The 24273-nt window shown below is 40.6% G+C and overlaps 1 protein-coding gene across 2 annotated transcripts in view; it reads right to left on the minus strand.

The window, feature by feature from the left end:
* ATP1B3 (ATPase Na+/K+ transporting subunit beta 3) overlaps positions 1–23747 on the minus strand; it is a 54103-nt gene extending 30356 nt beyond the window's left edge. Inside the window, exons 1-2 of one of the 2 annotated variants that reach the window (XM_073359801.1) lie at positions 23456–23746; positions 7716–7844 (exon numbers count right to left, since the gene is read on the minus strand). In XM_073359801.1, the coding sequence (XP_073215902.1) occupies positions 7716–7844; positions 23456–23564 (238 nt within the window). In that variant the 5' untranslated portion in view covers positions 23565–23746. Of the gene's footprint in view, positions 1–7715; positions 7845–23455 lie in introns of both variants that reach the window. The other variant, XM_073359802.2, reaches the window with a different exon arrangement.
* Positions 23748–24273: the final 526 nt, after the last annotated feature.

Here is a 24273-nt window from a genome sequence, read left to right on the forward strand (position 1 = left end):
GATCGGTAACAAAGCCATCAAGGGTAAATTTTCAGTACAGAGAATGAGATGCACAACTCCCTATATGCCTAAAATGTAACCATTTATTATCCACTTCAGTTTTTGCAGAGAAGTACTAGCCACTCCCTAATTAAAATTGAAACTCAGTGGACAACTTTAAGTCAGAACTTTGCCCTTTCCTTTTTCAAAGCTACACAAATATATTTGCCTCAAAATAAGGTTTAGAGATGAAGAAGAATTTTATTGCAAAATTTGAAGGCAACTAGGAGTTCCTAAACTATGATCAAATTAGAGCTGCCAAATATAGTTCCAAATTAAATTTTAACTATTTTCTTTAAAAAAAAAAAAAAAACAACCCTCCACCACACAAAAAGGGAGAGATACAAAGTAATATCCCCAACTGAGATCTAGCACCCAAGACCAAAAGACTTAACATTTGATTTAATTTTGTCATCAGGCAACAATTCTCCGATGATCTTGCCAGAGGGTGTCAAAAGATGCTGGAGATATAAACTTCCATTAAAATGAATAAACAAAAGGATTTAATGCCCTTTCCATGGCAGAAATTGAGCTCAACGTGCAACCTGACTGGTGGAAATGGCTTGTTATGGTAAGATTGGTTCCATTCTAAAGGTTTGGGAGATCTCGAAAGAAGGGAGGAAAATACCACCATGTCCTCCCTAAACACCTATTCTTGCACATTGCCAAGGCTGACAGGGGCTTGGGGTGGGGAAAAGCACAACTGTACCAGGACCAGTAGTTCAGCCTCCCCAAAATGTCTGCGTAAATAAAGTGAAATGGGAGAGGGTGTGGCCCTAGAGAATTTAACTTATCAGGGCCACAAATTTCTGGATGGGCCAGGCCCTTGCTTCCTGCAGACCTCCTAAGGCTTTTTGGAAGGAAGCCCTATTCATACAGATCTTAGGAGATCTGTGCAGGAGAGGGAACATTCCCTCCACTTTTCTGTATACTGCTCGAGATCTGCAGAAGGAAAGAACCCAGGGTGAGCCTTAAGTTCTTGTCTGCCCTCTCATAGGCATAAGCTTATTGATTGCCCACCCTCAGTCTAGATGTTGGGGTGAACTATGGACCCAAATTCCTTTTTGGACCATTGCTCATAGGGGAGAGGTCCAAGACTAGCATGTTTTGTATTGCTGGGTTATGGAAGTTAGGCTCATTCACCCCATTTTTGTCAGCTAGCAGTTCACAGCAGACAAACCTATTTTGGACCATCACGGGTTCAGAAGTCAACTGGGTGCTGAAGAGGGAACTATCAAAAACTAATGAGGGTTGGAGGCTCTGATGAACTTCCGACAGTTCACAGGAGGCCAGGGGGCAGTTTCATAACAGAGGAGACTACAGGAGAAAAAAAATCAGCTCCAGCAGGTGGCCCAGGAAGCAGCTGGAGGCAGTAATATAGCGAGGAAGACATTCTTCACTCCTCACAACTCCTGCCAAAGGGCATGGAGCATAAACAGAGGTAGGGAGTTTCTCCTCCCCAGTTCCCCCCATTTTGCTAACTCAAAGCCTTTGAGAGCCGCATACGAGGTCTGCAGCAACAGAACTCACCTCCACAAGACGGTGGATTGACACTGTAGTTAGCAGGAGTCTTTGTGGCCAGCAGACCAAAGCGGCATTTCCCCCCAAACCTTCTAAGGTCTGCTGGATTGACCACACCCTAGGGTGTGCAGGAACTGAAGTCTTCAGCAGACTTTAGGACCATTTTAAAAGAAAGTAAGGATAAAAATGTTAAGGCCAAGTTCTAGTTGCAGGCAAATATCAGTAGTTTGAGTGCATATTACCCTTTAAAAACATCAGAAACCAAAGAAAAACAAAAGTTAAGGTTGAACTTTCAAAGTCCCCAAACTACCGTAACTCTATCTCTCAGAGCAGTGTTCTCAGAAAAGCCTAGAATACATGCTAATTTATCCAACAATAATAGTGGCCACCAAAATTACAGTACTTTATAATCGTTGTCAGAGTGCCATTTTATGGTCTTCTTTAGTCACACGGTACACACACAGCTTTACCAATTCACGATTAGACAAACAGCATATGGAAACAATAAATCATTCCTGCTTTTCATTAAAAGCTTGATCTTTCAAAGTGCTGAGGGGACTCAGTTCTTCATAGGATGTATTCAGCTCTACAACTCTGTGGCAGCCAATTCTCCAAGTGACATTAGTCATTATGCCCATATGTAAACGTCGTATGTGCAGATTATGCTGTTAGAGTACTTGTAAAAGAGCAGCAGTCAGTAAAGGGACAAGGTTTGCTACTGGAGATTTGTACACATGAAAAATTCTACAACTAATGTTCTGCGGTTAATGTTTCTAATACTCTGTATTTAAACAGAGAAAATGGTAGGCTTGCATCTGTACAGGGACAGAGAAAATAGTTCAGGCACCTTGTTTAAGAAGTGCAACCTTGATCTTTCAATACTTGAGGTTTTTCAAGTTTGGGAGGGTTTTTAAAAAAAAGTTTTTAAAAGGTAATATGCATGCAACCCACTGGTGTGTGCCTACAACCTTAACTTCACTTTAATGAAGATTTGTCTGGCTATATGTACAATATGATCTAAATCAAAAGCAAAAGGGAACTTTGTGCTTAATCCAAATTATTTAAGGAACCATTAAACGTAACAGATAAATGCAAAGTAATTCACATGGGATATAATTTGAACTATTCATATTTTACTGAGTTTTAAATTCAGCCTGAGCTCATAAAAAAGCCCCGATCATCAATGCGGACAACACTGAAGATCTCTGCTCAATGTGCAACAGGGTTAAAAAAAATTGATGCATAATGGCGGGAGAATATAAAAATATTATGCCATTATATAAAATGGAATGGTGTGCCCTCACCTGGAAAACTATTTCTGGTCACCTACTCTCAAACAGGACATAGTAGAAAGAGGGGATTCAGAGATGGGAGCCAAGAATAATTATAGGCATGAAAAAAAAAAAACTCTCTCATGAAGAGATATTTCAGTTTTAAAATTCATTTATCTTAGAACGGAGACAATTAAAAGACATGACTATACAAATAATCAATGGTATAAAGGTAAATCAGGAACTTCCAATCACTCTGTTTCATAATACAAGATCAAATGGACATTCAATTAAATTGAAAAAAGGGAAATGCAAAACTGATAAAAGGAAATACTCTTCCTACAATTAGCCTGTGGAACTCCAAGCCTCAATGTATCTCTTGTGGTAGCAATATTCAAAAAGATTAGCCACTTATATAGGTAATAAATTAAGAATTGTAATACTACATATTAAAAGTTTTCAAAGAACCCTCATCTTTTAGGGCTTAAGACAACCTCTATTTGGGGTTACGATGAAATTTCCCCAGGAAGCAAGTTATCCTATAACTGCTTACACAGCTGTCTTTTTTGCACTTCCTTTGAAGTATCCAGTACTAGCCATTGTTAGCATCAAGATACTAGTTGGAACACTGGTGTGATCCGTAAGCAACATAGGAATAGGCAATGACAGCTTTCCTTTTCGACTGAGTTTGGTATTTTAAAACATGCAAAATCTTTACCCAACTATCCTCTATATCATATCCAATTTATATCTTGAACAATCAATATCTGAAGGGGGCTTTCTACTGCAAACAGGAAATATTCCAAAATACTTCCAGAATAAGATGTTTTCCTGGTCATTATCTCTTTCCTCTGCTATTTCAGCTGTATGAATTAACAGCAAAATAGGGTAGACAAAAATCAATGATTTAAAATAAATAATTTTTTTAAACAAAGTTTTTGATAAAATGCTTTTTGAGGGGAAAAAACCTATCTAAACATAGTTTTAATTAAGATACATTATAGCTCAAAGATATCTCAACATGGAATAGGGATTATAAATTCTCTAGTATGAGACAATATATTCATGTAATGTTTAAGAAAAGTTTGGTAAATGAGTTTCAACAGTTCATGGGATTAGGGACCCAATCTTATGGGGTTCCAGGGGCTTCTGTATAGATGATTTAGGTTAATCTTTCTATCTACCCAATGGGATTCAGTGCTCAGTCTAGAACATACCATCAGAGATGCTTAGTTTTGCAGTTCTCAAACTGTGGATTTGTGTCTCCAGAGATAACATGCTTGTTAACAGCAAATGTTTTCAAAATAAATAAATAAATAAATAAATATATAGAGATGAGAAATAACAGACCTCAACCCTATTGCCCCTCTGCAGATTTGAGTACACAGAGTCAATCCCTTACCTCTCTCTAAAAAAGAGTGCAGTTTCAAAAAGTTCAATGAATAGAAGATTGTTGGGGGTGGAATAGAACTGGACAAGGTGGAGAAGTCCGGAGATAAATGTGAGAAGGGTGGGGACAGGCAGTAGAAACAAAAGTGAAACTGTTTGAGCAGTATATTCCAGAAGTCTTGAGGTCTTTCTGAGTGCAGCCTTCATTGATTTGAGATCTACCATACCATTCTCTCACTAGAAGGGAAAACCTATAATGGCAGCAGGCCGTAAGAGAGACCCAGTTTGGGAATATTTTAATGAAGTTCCTCTACCTGTGGGTAAGACAGGCATGCGTGCAAAATGCAAACAGTGCAAAGAAATGCAAGGCCCAGTTGTCCAAATGAAACAACATCATGAGAAGTGTTTCTTCTCAGGAGGAAGCTGCACTGAAGATGATGAAAGGAACATGTCTGAACATGCAGGATCTTCAGGTTGGTAAACTTTTTTATTTCATACTTCTTTCTTCAGGACTGCCTGTCTTCCTTCTGGACTATTCTTGAATTCTCATGTTTGAGCAAAAAACATAGTTGTTACTCTATGGTACTATCATTTTAGATACAGCTGTGATAAAAAATAAATAGCTGAAATAGGCAGATCTTTCTTTTACAATTTCACCATTAAAGTAGTACTGAATGTCACTGAATACAATGAGTAATATTAAATGAGCAGTATGCTAATAATAATTAAATAACTGCATTTACTTATTTTATTTAGGAGAATCCATCCTCAACATACAGGATTCTGAAGACTATCTACCTTCAAGATCACCATCATTTTCTATCGTTTCAGAGTTATCTGCCAATGATAGTGTTTCAGTCATATCATGTGTGTCACTGTAGTGGGGCAGTCACCCCGCTCTGGCTCAGAAGGGGTTAAAAGCCAGCCCCTGGAGAGGGCGGGGACTGAGAGAAAAAGCTAGGCTGATTGGGGAAGCAGCCACAGCTGTGGCCACACCCCAATCAGGCCACAGCTGGCCCTATAAAAGGGCTGTGAGCCAGGAGCTCAGGCAGTCTCTCTCTAGCTGTAGAGAGAGAAGGACCTGGCTGCCTAGCAAAGTACCTAGAGTAGAGTAGGGCTGGGGGAAGGCCAGAGGAGCTGGGGAGCTCCAGCCTGGAAAACATCCAGGCTCCAGGCCTTGCTAAAGGCCAGGAAAGGTACTGGGGCTACCAAGGTGTAGCCTGGGAATAGGTAGAGGCAGCTGGTCCAACCCCCTTGCCAATGATGAGTGGTTTACAGACTGCAGTCTGCTCCAGTGAGCAGGGGCTAGATGATGACTGGCAGTAGCCACTGAGGCAAGGTGGCGATAGAGAGTTGGGGGTTCCCCTCAGAGGGGAGGCCAGAGAACGGGGGCACTGCCAGGGGGCAGCATCCCAAGGTAAAGAGGCACCGGGCAAGACACCGGCCTGCAGAGGACACTCCAGGCTGGAAGAGCTAATTCCCAAGACAACCAGCAGGAGGCACCGTGCCAGTGAGTCATCGCATCACTGTAGTCACAGTATATCACCTGTAGCAAAAAAATCTCCATCATCCAGAACCAACCATAAATAAGGTGTAGAGGGTGAAATTGTTAACCTGAGTCTTGATGGGTGGAACAATGTCCACAATGATCCTGTTGTATGTGCTTGTGTGACAACAGAAGAAGGGAATGTCTTCCTTACAGAAACAATTGATACATCTGGAAATACTTATAAGAAGTATCAGTAAAAGCTATAGCAAACTGTGAAAAAAATTAAAATGTCTAGTATGCAGCTTGGTCATAGACAAATGTTGCAAATATATCCAAAAATAAGAAATTTATTTAGGAGAGAGTGAAGAGAGTCCCAAGCCACTAACAAATGGTTGCAGTGCTCATTTGATGCACCACCTAGCCTGACTTCAGTGTTCCAGAAATAAAGGCTAATGTTGAAATTGAAAATACTTCCGTAACAACCACTTTGCAGGAGCTGCTCTGAAACAAGTGGGAGGAACCAAGCTAACTCTCCCACAAGACATACGATGGAACTCAGTAGTGGACTGTTTTGAGCACTATATCAAGAACTGGCCTAATCTGATGACAGTCTGTGAACAAACTAGTGAAAAAAAGGATGACACTGTCACAGCCAAAGTTCTCAACATTGGGCTTAAGAAAAATGTTGAACACATACTGAGTACCCTGAAGCCTTAGCCTTGTAGGAAATGCAGGGAAACAGCTGTTTTATTGCTGACGCTGTTTAAATTTGGAAGGAACTGAGTGAGATATTAAAAAGAGAAATATTCAATGAGAGTTAAATTACAAGCATTAAAAAAAAACGAATGGAACAAGCACTATCTCCAACTCATTTTCTTGCAAATATTCTCAATACTCAGTACCAGGGCCATACCTTAACCACTGAAGAGGAGTTGGCTATGACATGCACATCCAGCAATCATCCTTCCATAATGCCAACTATAATACACTTCAGAGCTAAGGGTGAACCATTCAAGAAATATATGTTTGCTGATGATGTTTTAAAGAAAGTCACACCAGTGAACTGGTGGAAGTCACTTAGGCACTTGGATTCAGAGACTGTTGATGTGATAATCTCACTTTTAACAGCAGTAGCTTCTTCTGACGGTGTAAGAATATTTTCTTCCTCAGGGCTAATTCATTCCAAATAGAGAAATTGTTTGGGACCTGAAAAAGCAGGAAAGCTTGGTTTTCTTTTCCAGATTATGAACAAACGAGAAAATGAAGGTGAAGATGACTGAGTTAGCTACAGAAGCCAATATTTTAAGTTCCTCATGTTGACCTAGCTGACAGTCTAATTTTTTTTTTAAATATTTCATTTAACTATTTTAGTTAAACAATTTTAACAAAAACAAACCTGATTTTAAAAAACTTGCTGTTTAACTAAATTCAAAAATTCATATGCTTGTTTTGTTAAATTATTATATATTTGCTGTTAAGAAAAGAATCCAGAATACATAATGTTGTTGTTTTAGTTAAATAAAACAATTTAAATGTCTGTCTGGTGATGTTCTCCTCCTAATACAGCATGGCAAGAAAATCCTCCAAATATTAATGATTAACCTGTTGAATTGGAGATAGTTCACCTCCCAGTGACTTCATAAATATCTGCTTCAACTACCTTTGGTAAATGAAATAACCAAACTATTATTCATTGACTGATATAGCTGTAAAACTAATCTGAAAAGTTTTTCAGAATGGCAAAATCCAGGAAGAACTAGAAAGGAGTGAATTTAGAGCATCAGTTAGTAAATATGGCCAAAAAAAGTCTATAAATGGCTTTGTGCTGCAAACCTACAAAGCCCAAATGATTCACCCATTATAAAAGAGTCCTCCTTTAAAGCTCTTTATTAGTCTAATTAAAACTACACCACATTGGAATATGTACTTTATCCTAAAAGAAAGTTATCAGAATAAATTGTATATTATAATTTAAAATCTAGACATAAAACTAAGAGTACAGTTACCTGGACTAGAAATCCGGTCACGATATTTGGGAATATCTCCGCTCAGGGTCTGAAGCATAACCCACATTGTAAATGTAAAGAGTGCTGCTAGGAAACCATAGAATACCAGATAAAACAGCAAGATTAGACCTGTAAAATTAAAGAACTCAAATTAACAAAATGTTTATTTTAAACTGAACATGATTCTAATTTTTACTCTGACACTCAGGACTGTAGTTCAATAGGAGTTGGATCAGGTGCTCAGTCCCCACTCCTCAAACACAGAGATACCAAACAGACCTTCCTTTGTGTTTCAGACCTTCCTTTGTGTAAAATATACACGCGCACGTTCCCCCACCAACATATATATAAAGTTCAGCTTTTAAAAGAAAGGTCATTCCTTTTTTTTTTTTTAAAAAAAGAGCTTAAACAGGAGATCTTCTGAGGACAATTTTTGCTCTGTTGAAGCTGCTCTTTCTGGGAGCCAAGCAACTGATTGTATCCCAGCGTAAAGAGACCTCTACGTGCAATACTACATGTGAATAATCAACCAGATTACAAGCCACGTGACTATACATTAGATTTTCACCAAGTTTAGAGAGCCCTGGATCAAAAAACAAGATGCTATAATGGGAACACAAATTAAAACTGTAGAATTTCTCACTCGCTGATTGTGGACTATATGCTGCTTCTTCTGATGCAGAACTTGAGGCACATGAGACAGTAAGTTAGGTGGTTTTGTGATGTGGATAAAAAGGTTGTAGAATACATCCAACACACAACTGGTACATCTTGCAATCATTTCTCAAGCTATCCAGGACATTGGGTTTAGACTGATCACATTACACAACTTCTTTAGCAATTTTATTAACAGATTAGGTTTTTTTTCCTTTTTAAAGCATTAATATAGTTTTTCATTTAACTAACTAGAGTGAATAGACCAATGGTTCTCAACCTATTTACCATTGTGGGCCATGCGGGGACCCTGACCCTGCAGCGGTGAACCCGGGAGCCCGCCACACATGGCCAAACAGCCAGGAGTCCGCAATGCATGGCCTTTAGCACACAGCTGAGCTGGGCCACAGCTGTGTGCTAAGTGGGCTGCATGCGGCCCATGGGTTGAGAACCGCTGATCTAGAGCTAAGCTTAGTTTACCCACTTCAGGTGTTTTCTACAAGCTTTATGTACCATTAAATATTGTGAATGTAGATCTGTACCAATAAACTACAGGAGATTTGTCACCAAGGGAAACTGTCTAGAGAATGAAACTGATAATTTAAATCAGGGGTCTCAAACTCAATTTACCTTAGGGCCAGTGCCAGTCCTCAGATCCTCCCAGCGGGCCAATAATGTCACTGAAGATGGTGTTCAGAAAAGAAAACGTTTATATTGTATTTTTTATTTCAAATTTCTTAGAAATAATAAAACCATCATACAACTTTATACAATTCTTCGACTGCTAGAGAGTTTTTAGTGTTTGTCAGACACCTGGCAACGCTTCAGTTCTGTCAGTTTGTTGATGTTTGGCCTCAGTGACTGAGCGGTTGAAGCCTTCAGGATTGCAGCAAGGTGTGCATTAGATAGTTGTGTTCAGTATTTTGACTTGTATTCATTGTGGGAAAAAAGTGATGCTGCCTCTATGGCTGACTCTGCCCGGCAACTAATGATGCTGCCTCCATGGCTGACTCTGCCCGGCAACTAGTGATGGTATCTCTGTCCCTCTCCCCAGCCAATGGGAGCTGCGGGGGGGGGCAGCTACCTGTAGTTGAGATTGCCGGCAGCACGTCGGCCTGCGTCTCTCCTCTGTGGGCTGCAGGTTCTTGGGCTGCAAATGGCCCACAGGCCGGGACTTTGAGACCCCGACTTAGATAAACAGGCAGCTTCATGGACAAGCGTCCCCCATCCTCTCTGGTATCTCCCAAAATCAATTGAAAAATTAAGGTTAGTAAGAAGCTACATTATACTGTAGTATATCTAGGCAAAGCTAATGTTTGCTGATGATTCAAGGCATTTATTAAATAAATATCTATAATTACTATAAACAGCATGCAAACAAATTAATATTAAAACGTTACTTTTATTGCCTCAAGCTTTGAAAAATCATGATGCTTTCAAGTTACCACGTGAATATCATCTGTGAAGAGTATTTGAAGGAACAGTGTGTGTGGAAAAGGCGGGAGGAAACTGGACACAGTCATTAAGGATTTAAAGATCTTAAGTAACACTGCTGGGATGCAACTGGCTGGAATCCTCATCTTGGCCTAGTCTGCTATGGAGTTAATAGAACATTTTTTAAAATGGCACTAGCCTTTAGTTAAGAAATAGACTGAAAAGGCTTTGAGATGACCTAGATATACAAGGTTATCTAGTTTAATTTTGCCAACTGGTATTCTTTAACATACTATTTCAAAACAGGCCTGAACACTTCATCACCTCAGAGTTTTTCACCACACTGGCAATAGTGATTAATTTTTTACAAAAATGGAAGTGAAGTAGGGAGCTTTTGCATGGAAAGCTTGGAATAAAGTATGTGCCCGCAAGATAAAAAATGATGAATTGTGCAATTAATTATGGACTGCACCTCGAAAACGTGCTAAGGAGAATAATCTACATTTCAAGTAACTGTCTGGTTACACAATCTCATAGGTCCTAAAAATAACCAGATATGACACTCTGCCATAGCACTATTAATGTGCACCTTTGCTGTGTAGTGAGGCAGAAGGCTTTCATCTTTGAAGTGCTGCATCACAAGTCAATTTGAGGGTAAAGGATGCAATTACCCATGTAAGTGATCCCTATCAAAAATGGCTTAGATTGAGCTGTAAATTTACAGGAATGCGGTCCATTCTGGAACTATGTAACTAAAGCTATTCCAGTAATCCATTTACAAGAGCATATTCTGTGCATAAAAATTAAAATAGTCAAGTTTGGTAGGTTTTCTTTTAGAACATTAAGCTTAGGTGTCAAGTAAACCCATAGAAAGAGTAATTTAGAATTAAGGGTAAATAATTGTCCTAAACACACCTAGATTTGAGTAGGTATTGCAAAAACATTTGATGAGTGTATGTATATATATATATACACACACACACATACCGACACCCCCCCCCAATGTAACAGATGGGGGATCTGAGTTTGAGATAAAGCACTATGATGCACACACTGATCCCAGCTACCATGGAGGCTATGGGGCAAGGGAGAACATATGCTGACTACACACCAGGAGTCTTTCCCAGGAAGTCCCCATATTTTACATTCTTACATGGTAGCTAAACTACCAAATTTGTAATTTCCTCTCTCCTAGGAAGGAAGAGAACAGCACCACTCTTATTTCTCCTCAAATGTCTTTTGTGGTTTGTTTGGCTTCTCAGTTTTGAATGCACCTCTCTCTCTTTCCTTACTATGTCTTGCCTGTACAATTGCCCAGAGAAGCAAATTCTTGTAAATTTGTATTTCCCTCTTCCTGATATGAATGTAGTAAAACTTACAAAAATGCCATATTTCATTCTGATTTCACAATTTTTTTGTACTTTAGCAAAAGTAAAAATAATCTCCGAACATGATGGAAATACAGCTTTAGTAGATGCCTAAGCAGTCCTATACAAATATTTTCCCACATCACAGCTGGCTTCATTTTGCTAACTTGTAGCTTACTGCCTACCTTAGAAGCCATACTTCAAACTCAATGTTCAGGCAGCAAAAGTCAGAAGTCTCAAGGTTAAAGTGTCTGTTGGAAATATTCATACAAATAAATGGCATTCAACAATATAGGGTAAAAAACATTTCTCTTACTTAGAAGATCTGGACTACAGATTCTTTGCTGTACCAAGTTTATGCTTTCTCCTAGGAGCTGCTCTAACATCCACCAGCTGGCAAAAGTTGCCAAGAGACTGTCCGCCTGCTGATCACCACCATAGCACCTGCCACACCTCACACCACTGCCAACATACATCTTGTACTGGGGCTATGAAGAGAGCAACATTCAAAGAGAGCTATGCCAACTCTATGCCCACAGGGGGGACTCCTCTCCTTTTTTTGGCTGGGGGTGGAGGGATTAGAAGCAGATTCCACCCCTCTGTACGAAAAGAAAATCTGGCCACTAAATCAGGAATGGCAAGTTTGGGGTTTTATTTTTAAACTAAGAGTAAATACTTTTGAAATTTTGTAATTTCTGCCTTTTTCACTCTAATTGCCTGCCACACACACTCAACCCACTTCCTCCCTAAAGGCTTGGGGAAAAGCACAGATGGGTTCTGCATCTTCTCCTCTTCTTCCCAGCCAAAACTCTGAATAATGACCAAGGGCAGTTCTAATTTGTGTATGTCTGGTAATTTAAAATTAAGGTTTACTGGTAACTCTACAGAGATTCCCAAACTATACAAAGAGCTGACTGGTCATAAGGTCTCCTAATTTCCAGTTACCAAGTTTCATTTAAGGAAACTGAACCTATTAAATGTTTCTCTATTATCACTTTTCCATATGAACAACTACTACAGTCGCTACAGGATTTTGTGATCAAAAGGAAGGGAGTGATGTTCTGCATGATCTTAAATGGAGATGAACTAAAAAGCAGCAGGCAAATTATTGTAAAAAAAAGTTATGAAGTATAAGAACCCTGACCTGCTCTACATCATTCATTAGGTTGTCTTATCACTTCATCTTACACTCTGACCAATAAGTGAGAAATGAACAGGAGAAAAATTCAGTTCACACTGATGTAGCTGTGTTAGCTCTTACGGGATAGCATAAGTAAAAAGGTAATAAATGTTGATCAGTAAACAGAAGGAACTCTAAAAATCTAAAAGTGTCATGACCTTGTTTAACAGACCTGATTCCTGAGTGTGTTTGGTGTAGAAACATACCTTAAGCTCTTTGTATAACAAGCTACTATTAAGAAGCTCTATTTCTCATAAATTTTCTGCACTCTCAGCAATTAATCTGAAAAGTTTCCTTTAGTACAACACTGACACATTCCATTTACCAAACATGAATTTGTGTTAACAGCACAAACCAAACTGGTTGAAATGGTTTATTTCCTTGTGCTACTTCAGTGTAGTCAATGTAAACAACAAGTACAGCTCAGAAAAGGACTAACTTCTGTTGCAGAAAAAACAGATGAAGTTAACACTGTATGGATGCTATAGGGAATTTTTTAAAGTTATCCAATAGATTAAAAGCTATGAAGAGATTTTAGAATCGTGAGAAATTGTCAGTTTTGTCCTACATTACTACAGGATTTTTAAATTCACAACAGGATCTAGTTTACAGTTTAGCCACTAAGTTGTATCTCCAATAACTTCTCAAAATTGATAAACTGTCACTTTTCGGTATAATAGCCAGCTGCAGTTATTTTATCATCCCATCAGGTGTATAGTACCCAATAGCACGTGAGCCTAACACTTGAAATAATAAATTCATCTCCTTATATATACTACTAGGGATATGTCACCAAGAACGTAGTATACAAGACATTAAAGGGAAGGATGTTTCCCTGAGAAGCTACGGAATCCCAGCAAGAGATTTAAAAGTGCAAATTTCAAATTCAATTCAAACAGCCAGAAGCATTTTCTGAACTTTCAGAACACTGGGTTGAGCAACAACAGATAGTTTCCTGATAAAAAGCTTTATCTTCTCAAATACATACAGATAGATGGGAGTCTGATTTTTGGCAAACTTCTCTATCCCACAAACCTTCAAGGCTCCACACTGTGGGTGAACTGTGCCTACAGGGAAAGCCTGAACTCTGCTCTATCTTGACCATTTAATTTTGAGGACAACTGCTGAAAGGAAAGAAACTTCATATTATAATTTATACCACTTCTTCAGACAATCTCAAAGTCCTGATCACAGAAAGGGTTAACAGTAAATTGTGAAACAGATTTCCTGTTTGAAGATCAGCAGGACTCCTACAGAAGTCAGAAAAAACCCCAAATTGTTTTATATTCTTTTGACTACAGCAACATCCAATTCTGAACTCAAGCAAGTGAAGCAGGTCTACAATATTTCCCTCCTTGATGTCATGTCCCTAAAATCCTTCCTACTAAGATAGCTTCTTTTGTAGCAAATGTTTTGTTGTTCATTAGATTAAGTTATACTTATTTTAAATATTGTTTAAAACTTCAGTTGAAGATTTTAAGCACCATCAAGTATGATTTTTTAAATCTGCTGAAAAACTAAGCCAGTTCATATTAAATACATAGCATCAATTCAACATAACTGTCATCACGGTAGGAGTCATACATACTCTACAGTACCACCACCATATATTTTAATCAGTTTAAATAAACCTTAGAGAGAAACCTTAGTTCCTGAACTACAGAATGGAAACTTGTATTACCCAAATCACAATGATTTCAGCATAATGAGCAAGAGAATTTAATGTTTTCATCTGGAGACACAAGGCTAAGGAGTCATAGAAAGGGAGACAATAGTAAGATAAAAGGAAACTAATGCATAGAAGGGGATTTAAGCAGCAGTAAAATGAGCTCAAATGAGTGGAGTATACATGCCATGAGTTGGAGATGTGATGGACAGATTTTTAGACATAAAATGGGAGAGTGTTTGGGGGTTGAAACATAAATGTTAGAGAGTGAAATAAAATAAAATCTAAGACATGAAAGGAGATAAACGAGTTTCTCTCACATCTAGTTTCTAAATTTTAAATCAAAATGCTCTATTTCTTCAGAGGAGTCTAACTGCAGACAACAACAAGATCAACATTTCAACAAAATTAATGTCAACATGGCTGGTCACAACTTCCATCTGGTCAGCAAGATTGTCTTTATTTTAGCAACAAACATTTAGTTTTAAAACTGTTTAATTCAAACTCTTTTGGCAGCACTGAACTCTAATAGAAATTGCGATAAGAGGACAGATATTAAAGATAATTATATTTTATCTAAAAAAGAGAAAGGAGTACTTGTGGCACCTTAGAGACTAACCAAATAAATGTGTTAGTTGCTAAGGTGCCACAAGTACTCCTTTTCATTTTGCGAATACAGATTAACACGGCTGCTACTCTGAAACCTATGTCTTACCTGCCCAGTTGCAGAAATTATTGTGCCACTTCTGCTAAAAATAATAATAATAAGAAGAAGAAACATGGAGTGTTGCCAATGCAGAATAGCTATGGCATTTCAAGTTTCAGAGTAGCAGCCATGTTAGTCTGTAACCGCAAAAAGAAAAGGAGGACTTGTGGCACCTTAGAGACTAACAAATTTATTTGAGCATAAGCTTTCGTGAGCTACAGCTCACTTCATCGGATGCATTCAGTGGAAAATACAGTGGGGAGATTTATACACACAGAGAACATGAAACAATGGGTGTTACCATACACACTGTAACTTCCAGCAGTTGACAAGAACCTCTGAGGAACGACGGGGGGGGGGGGGGGGGGAAATAAACATGGGGAAATAGTTTTACTTTGTGTAATGACCCATCCACTCCCAGTCTTTATTCAAGCCTAAGTTAATTGTATCCAGTTTGCATATTAATTCCAATTCAGCAGTCTCTCGTTGGAGTCTGTTTCTGAAGAATATGTGTGTCCACATATCTATTCAGGGGACATCATCATAGGACCTAATCACACCAGCCACACTATCAGAGGCTCGTTCACCTGCACATCTACCAATGTGATATATGCCATCATGTGCCAGCAATGCCCCTCTGCCATGTACATTTACATGTCCAGTTTGGCCAATGTATTGTTTATTTCCCCCCCCCCCCCCCCCAGTGTTCATCAGATGTTATTGTCAACTGCTGGAAATGGCCCACCTTGATTATCACTACAAAAGATTTTTTCCGCCCACCCCCTCTCCCCCCGCTCTCCTGCTGGTAACAGCTCACCTTACCTGCTCACTCTCATTATAGTGTGTATGATAACACCCATTGTTTCATGTTCTCTGTGTGTATAAATCTCCCCACTGTATTTTCCACTGAATGCATCCGATGAAGTGAGCTGTAGCTCACGAAAGCTTATGCTCAAATAAATTTGTTAGTCTCTAAGGTGCCACAAGTCCTCCTTTTCTTTTTGTGGATACAGACTAACACAGCTGCTACTCTGAAACCTGTCATTATGCAAGGCACTGAATTTAGCTGTATGGAGTGGAAATCTATCAACTTCATGAAAAAACTCATACAGATACAGACAGACAACACCTTCCTTTCCAAATGTAAATAGATGGAAATCAAAAGGACTGAAGGTAAAAAATCCATTACAATCTTCATACCGCACAGGCTATGCTGACAGCTTGTGCCACACACTCTCAAAGAAACTGCGGAAGCACCTGATCAACACCCTCTACAGCAAACAGAGAAAGATTAAGAATGAGCTCTCAAAACTGGATACTCTCATAAAAAAACAACCTTCCATACAAACTTCCTTGCAGCTGGACTTCACAAAAACACACACTTTGCTTCTCTACAAAAGAAAAAGGACACTAAACTATCTAAACTACTACATGCCACAAGGGGCCACAACAATGGTTCCCTTAACCCACCCAGCAATATTGTTAATCTATCCAACTATACTCTTAGCCCAGCAGAAGAATCTATCCTATCTCGGGGCCTCTCCTTCTGCCCCTCCACCCCCATGAACATGATACAGTTCTGTGGTGACCTAGAATCCTATTTTCGACATCTCCGACTCAAGGAATATTTCCAACACACCTCTGAACAACATACTAACCCACAGAGACCTTCCTACCAAGACTACAAAAAGAAGGATTCTGGGTGGACTCCTCCTAAAGGTTGAAACAACAGACTGGACTTCTACATAGAGTGCTTCCGCCGACGTGCACAGGCTGAAATTGTGGAAAAGCAGCATCACTTGCCCCATAACCTCAGCCATGCAGAACACAATGCCATCCACAGCCTCAGAAACAACTCTGACATCATAATCAAAAAGGCTGACAAAGGAGGTGCTGTCGTCTTCATGAATAGATCGGAATATGCACAAGAGGCTGCTCGGCAGCTGTCCAACACCACTTTCTACAAGCCATTACACTCTGATCCCACTGAGGGTTACCAAAAGAAACTACAGCATTTGCTCAAGCAACTCCCTGAAAAAGTACAAGAACAAATCCACACAGACACACCCCTGGAACCCCGACCAGGGGTATTCTATCTGCTACCCAAGATCCATAAACCTGGAAATCCTGGACACCCCATCATCTCAGGAATTGGTACCCTGACAGCAGGATTGTCTGGCTATGTAGACTCCCTCCTCAAGCCCTAAGCTACAAGCACTCCCAGCTATCTTTGAGACACCACTGACTTCCTGAGGAAACTACAATCCATCGGTGATCTTTCTGAAAACACCATCATGGCCACTATGGATGTAGAAGCCCTCTACACCAACATTCCACACAAAGATGGACTACAAGCCGTCAGGAACAGTACCCCCGATAATGTCATGGCAACCCTGGTGGCTGAACTTTGTGACTTTGTCCTCACTCATAACTATTTCACATTTGGGAACAATGTATACTTTCAAATCAGCGGCACTGCTATGGGTACCCGCATGGCCCCACAGTATACCAACATTTTTATGGCTGACTTAGAACAACGCTTCCTCAGCTCTCGTCCCCTAATGCCCCTACTCTACTTGTGCTATACTGATGACATCATCATCTGGACCCATGGAAAAGAAGCCCTTGAGGAATTCCACCATGATTTCAACAATTTCCAACCCACCATCAACCTCAGCCTGGACCAGTCCACACAAGAGATCCAATTCCTAGACACAATGGTGCTAATAAGCGATGGTCACATAACCACCACCCTATACCGGAAACCTACTGACCACTATTCCTACCTACATGCCTCCAGCTTTCATCCAGACGACACCACATGATCCACTGTCTACAGCCAAGCTCTATGATACAACCTCATTTGCTCCAACGCCTCAGACAGAGACAAACACCTACAAGATCTCTATCAAGCATTCTTACAACTACAATACCCATCTGCTGAAGTGAAGAAACAGATTGACAGAGCCAGAAGAGTACCCACAAGTCCTACTACAGGACAGGCCCAACAAAGAAAATAACAGAACGCCACTAGCCATCACCTTCAGCCCACAACTAAAACCTCTCCAATGCATCATCAAGGATCTACAACCTATCCTGAAGGACGACCCATCACTCTCACAGATCTTGGGAGACAGGCCAGTCCTTGCTTACAGACAGCCCCCCAACCTGAGCAAATACTCACCAGCAACCACACAACAAACCACTAACCCAGGAACCTATCCTTGCAGCAAAGCCCGTTGCCCACTGTGTCCACATATCTAGTCAGGGGACACCATCATAGGGCCTAATCACATCAGCCACACTATCAGAGAGGCTCATTCACCTGCACATCTACCAATGTGATATATACCATCATGTGCCAGCAATGCCTCTCTGCCATGTACATTGGCCAAACTGGACAGTCTCTACGTAAAAGAATAAATGGACACAAGTCAGACGTCAAGAATTATAACATTCAAAAACCAGTTGGAGAACACTTCAATCTCTTTGGTCACTCGATTACAGTCCTAAAAGTTGCAATTCTTCAAAAAAAAAAAAAAAAAAAAAAAACCTTCAAAAACAGACTCCAACGAGAGACTGCTGAATTGGAATTAATTTGCAAACTGGATACAATTAACTTAGGCTTGAACAGAGACTGGGAGTGGATGGGTCATTACACAAAGTAAAACTACTTCCCCATGTTTATTCTCCCCCACACTCACCACTGTTCCTCAGACGTTCTTGTCAACTGTTGGAAATGGCCCACCTTGATTATCACTACAAAAGGTTTTTTCCCCCCTGCTCTCCTGCTGGTAATAGCTCACCTTAAGTGATCATTCTCCTTACAGTGTGTATGGTAACACCCATTGTTTCATGTTCTCTATGTATATAAATTTCCCCACTGTATTTTCCACTGTATGCATCCGATGAAGTGAGCTGTAGCTCACGAAAGCTTATGCTCAAATAAATTTGTTAGTCTCTAAGGTGCCACAAGTACTCCTTTTCTTTTTGTATATATCCAGTACTTATTAAGTTACTATGATCTATATCAAATAATTAGCTTTCCTAATTTTTAACTTTTAGGAATTTATAGGTAAATTTATTCTGTGCATGTTTCACAACTGGTCAGTTTATGACAGAGGACTGATCCAGCCCTAAGAATCACAGTTTTGACAGAGAACTCACACTTAATGAAGTGACTAAAGTATTATATATGAATTAAAAAAATTCCAACATTTTATATTTGATTAATTTAGAAAGTCACACAAATTTTTAGACCTATTGGTAGTGTAATTCATTTTCTTGTAGGTCTATGAAAGAGTATACAAAAGAAAGCATCTATCACAATTTTATAATCTTTACATTAAAATATACTGCAATGAATACAGTACTTTAACTGTCATTCAGGGCAGACTGCATTCCTGTGATATGGTATCTTCCACAAGCAGATCATAAGAGGAACATGAATCAACCACATTTCCAAAGTCATGATAGTGTGAAATAAGAGCATTCATGGGGAGGAGCACGGGGGTGGGCGGTAAATCCTGATAATGCATAATGACTGCATTAACTGCACTACCAGACAGTAGTACTCACTACCATGCTATATTCATGGATAATCCATTATTACTGCAGATGCTAGATCAGGGAAGTACAGAGATACTCTTATGAAAAAACTCAGCATATGCTCGATACAACAAAGAGTATGCTACACAATGAATAAAGATTTAATGGTGCTCCTTGAGCCAGCACACGTAGTATGCTTATATCCAATAATCATCTTAGACAGCTGAATACCTAGGGTAAATAATTATATCCCCATGGCATTCAGAAGGTAAAAAGGGCAAATAAAATTAATGGTAAACATGCTAGACAATCAGAGCCATCAACTTAAGATTCACCTGTAGTTTGGATGCAGGGGACAAGAGAGCTTTTTTTAACTTCTGTAAACACAGGAAAATTAAAAAAAGTTAGTGAAAGTGTTTCAATTAACCATATTAGGATTATAGATCTATACCTGTTTTAGGCACTGAAAATAACTATTCCAATATAATCAGCATATCTTTTGCCTTTTAGCTTATATTAAGTTTTCTGAGCATACTATTTTCCCCGTTTTTCACAGGAAATGCTAATGAACCTTGATTTGTATTTATATTTTTATATATATAATTTGCTACTGTAGAGTTAGTTTTTATTAAATGAGTGCATCAATTTTAAAACAGTTCAAAATGGGCCAAAACACATGTAGCAGCTGATCTCTTGAACAACACCTTCTGCTTAAGTCACATCACCATTGTGCATTGTTCACTACAGAACTCCCCACCTTCAAAAAGAAACATAGCACATCCTTTCAACAATGATACAAGGAAAAAGGAGGACACATACATAAAGTTAAGAAAAAGTCTCCAGTTGTCTCCTAAGGAGGCGGGAGAAATATTGACTATTTATTGGAACTTCTCCCAATACACACACCCAGTTAAATCACATATTACTCAGTAGCATCCTACCTTTTCAGCCAAAAATTTTGGTGGTCAAGCATCTACAATCAATACTTTGGAGACAGATTCTTCACCCTGTTCTACAGTTCAGACTGGCAGGAATGACCAGCATTTCCTTTTCTGGATGTTCCCCTGCCATGGAGGAGTCCCCTAAATGCATAGATTCTAGCATAACCAGCTCCTATGCGTCTCCCTCTTTGCAGCTACTGGTGCAGTGGACATGTCAGAAGCTATAGCTACACTAGAAAGCATGCAGCTACACTGCTATACGTTGTCTAGTATAGCTTCTCTAAGCCCATAGGAAGAGCTCTCCCATCGACTTAATTAATCCACCTCCAACGAGCAGCAGTAGCTGTCCACATCAGCATTTAGGTCAGCGTAACTTATGTCACTGAGGGGAATGGCTTATTCACACCCAAGAGATGTAAGTTATACCGACATAAATGGTAGTACAGACATGGCTAGAGGGATTGAGGAGGAGCAGTCTGAACATGTTTCACTCTGGCTCCCTGCAACTGGAATGTGTTCTCTAGGTAAGCTGCCAACTTGATAGAAGTTAGAGCAACCTCAAGGCTCTATTTTGGGCTCGGGCAGAGAATCAGGGAACCGTAACTAATTCTCTTTTTAGCGCTTTCCTGAACTATCCTGAGCGACTGGCTGAAGGATGAGGAGCCATCTTTTACTAGGTATTCCCCTAACCTCAGACAGGGCCATCTGAACTATCCTACTCTTCTTGAAGAACCCACAGACCACCAGCAAGGCCAACAAGGGACAGTAGCTGCTCAAATTGCTCCCAAGGGAGTTGGTAAACAACAGCCTCTCTCACCTCTTTCCCATAGTGTTGACAGAGCTGTTTAAAAGTTGTAAGGCAAACAATTTCGATTTGTAATCAAATACAATTTTTTCTTCTTAGCAGTTACCGTCAAAAGTCATACATAAATGGATGAAGATAAACTGAAGACTCAAAATTTCAGGAATATTTAAGTAGCCAGACATAATAGGTTCAATATATTAAGCATGAAATGTCTGAACTAACACCCCCATAGCATACAAAATGATGTGTGTGAATGCAGAGTTAAGCATTGACATTAAGGAATAATTACTTAGGAACATTTAATCTCTTTACCACACACCCATCACCTGAATTCCTGTTAAAGAACAAAGTAAACAAACAACATTACATAAAGTATATAAAGGTTCATTAGTGAACGTATTTACTGAATTTATTCTTGAAAAGGGAAAGTAACTTTACTGAGTGAGCTGGCTGTAAAATAGAACAATCACTCAACTCCAGATTAAGGTAGGTTTGCTATTAAAAACAATTTTATAGACAGTATGCCATGGCACAGGAAGGGACAAGGATGGCAATATTACAAAGGTGCTCTCTAGTAAAGTAAGTTACAAGCTTGAAAGGATTAGATTTTTATCAGCAATTGTCAGTAAACACTGATTTCACCATACATATACAAGCTGCCAGAAAAAATATTTCCACTGATGATAGAAATTTACAGATAAGCAGCATTTTTCTTATGTTGCTTAAGAACTTTAAGATTGATTTAAAGATATTTATTTTGTATATTTTGACCTGTGAGGTTGATAATTTGTGTCTTAATGGTTATAAAGCTAACTTTTTGAATTTCTACTGTCATGAAATAATCATCGGACCCCCACCCACTGTCTAACACCCATGATTTCCTGCAACTGTGAAAATTTAAATAGATAAAAAATACTTAAAAATAAACATCCATATCATCCGTCAAAAAAATTTTTTTAAATCTAATTCTGCCAAGCCTGATCATGGATAAACATCTTTGTTTTTCCTTAAAATACGCTGACCATTTCTAAAGCACTTATAGTTGTTAATGCTATCTGTTTCAGTACACAAATATGCTTCTGTGATCACTTAACCACACACCCATTCATTCAACCCACGCACTTTAAGAGAACCTGCTGATAGGGTGCCTGAACAGAGAAGTCACAAGACAACAACAGAGTGGAAATTTCCTCTCTTCCTCCTCTTCCTCTATTTGAGTGGCAGAGTAGCTAGCAGGATCTTATTTCCATCTGAATGGAGGAGAGCTCATGTCAGAACCAGGGCCCTCTCCTGACAGGCAACCTGAGAGCACACCCTCTGCATGTTCTGTGTGTTACTACTCATGGAGTTTGTACCAGGCTGTGCATATGTCCAGCACTGCTCAACACCGTGCTGAAATTCTTGTTGATTTTATAAGCACAGCTATTTAAATATCTCAACTGTATCAAAATTTTAGGAGCAGATAGGGTGCTATCTGAAGCCAAGAAATATACATTTCCCTTGAGGAGTGGAGTAATTTATTAATACTTAACATTTTTTCACTATTGTAGTTTAAGAATTTGGGAGATAACATTTCATCTCCCTCCTGTTCCAGCTCCCAGGGGAGGCAATGGGAAAATTAGGGAGGGAATGAAAACAGTCTTCCATACGGTCATGTGGAAAAGCTACTGTTATCAGCCACATCTGTAAAGGAAGATCCCAGAAAATTCAATCTAGGGCCAACCTTAAGCAAGGTAATGCAAGTTACAGATCCATTCCTCCTACTTTTGAAAGCTGTGGGCAGACTGACAACTCAAAGACCAGTCCTCTTCCCCACCTCCAGCAGCAGCACCCCAGAGGACACCTCATTCACCACTGACAGATTAGAGCTCCCCAAATTGTCATGCCAATAAGGAATATACGGGAGCATGCATGACACCCGTGTGGCTGCAGTAATACCATAGAAGAGATCAGTGAGGAGGGAGATGGCCCCACTCCTAGCATCGGGAGTTTGCAGCTGTAACCTGCTACCGTTACGCCACCAGACTCCTCCTCCCTCCCCATCCCTACGCAGCTGACACGGAGAAGGAGCCTGCTGAGCCTCACTGCAGCATTTACGTGGAGAGTGAATCAGCGGAGGACGTACTGAGAGATGCTTCCCTCAGGCCGCTGCTGTAGCGGCCCGATTACCAACCCGCTCTGCCCCACCAGCCCACCCTGAGCCAAGACGAACAGGAAAGGCGGGGCGGGTGCCGCGGAACCAGCACGCGGGCTCCAAGTGCCCCCCCCAACACACCCTGCACCGGCGCATTATCACAGTCAGGCTATTTTTAGATCCGAACGTGGCGAAAGTAACGGCTTCCAGAGAGGCGCCTCGTGGCTCCTCGCGCCCCCACCCAACGGCTCCTTCTTCACCCGCCCGCCCTCGGCTCCTGGCCGGGCCCCTCGCCATTCCCTTACCCCAGCTCTTGGCCGTGCGCCCCAGAAACTCGCCGCTGCGCGGGTTGTACACGAACTGCCGCCACTCGGCCATGGTCTGGCTGAAAGGCTTCTTCACCTCCTTGGACATGGCGGCGGGGCGACGGCTGTGTGTGTCCGGTTAGCAGAGACTCCGAGCTCCACTGCGGCAGCGCCTGCTCCGAGCCGCCAAGTAACTGTCCTCTTCCCCTCCCGCCAGGCGCCCGAGAGGCCGGGCTGGTCGCACGCAGCCAAGCTCCTCACTCCCCCTCCTGCTGCTGGGGCGGGACCCGCTCACGTCAGCGCGGCCCTTCTCAGTCCACGCCGTCTCCAAGCTGCGCCTGCTGCCCCCTGGCGGCCAGAAGGAGAATGGCAGCTGGGATGAGCTGGTCCTAGAGCCTTGGCGTTCCAAGTGCACCCCGAAGAGCGACACAGTGCTTGGCTTGTGAGTCGGCTACATCTCCCGTGGTTCAGGGGTGCTGCACTGACGGCACATAGCGGGGAAGGAGTCCTCAGGAGCTGCCTTGCTTTACCCCGCCGAAGCGTGTGCACACATCCCACTGATCCGGACATAGGGAAGGGCTGTGAGACGCAGGCACCTGCTTGGCAGGGGAAGGGAAGCAAACTCATTCGACATCAAATTTTCAAACTATGGCATTGAATCCGTGTTCAGGCACGTAAGTGACCTGGTTTTCTGAGGAGCTGAGGCCAGGCAGGTCCCCTAAGTCACCAATGGAGCTGTCCATTGTCAGCATCCTTGAAAATAAGATGATTCTACAGGCCCAATTGTTTCCTTAACTACAACTGTGCTACCTCCTTGA

This window comes from Lepidochelys kempii, chromosome 9 (genome assembly GCF_965140285.1).
Source record: "Lepidochelys kempii isolate rLepKem1 chromosome 9, rLepKem1.hap1, whole genome shotgun sequence".
NCBI lineage: Eukaryota > Metazoa > Chordata > Testudines > Cheloniidae > Lepidochelys > Lepidochelys kempii.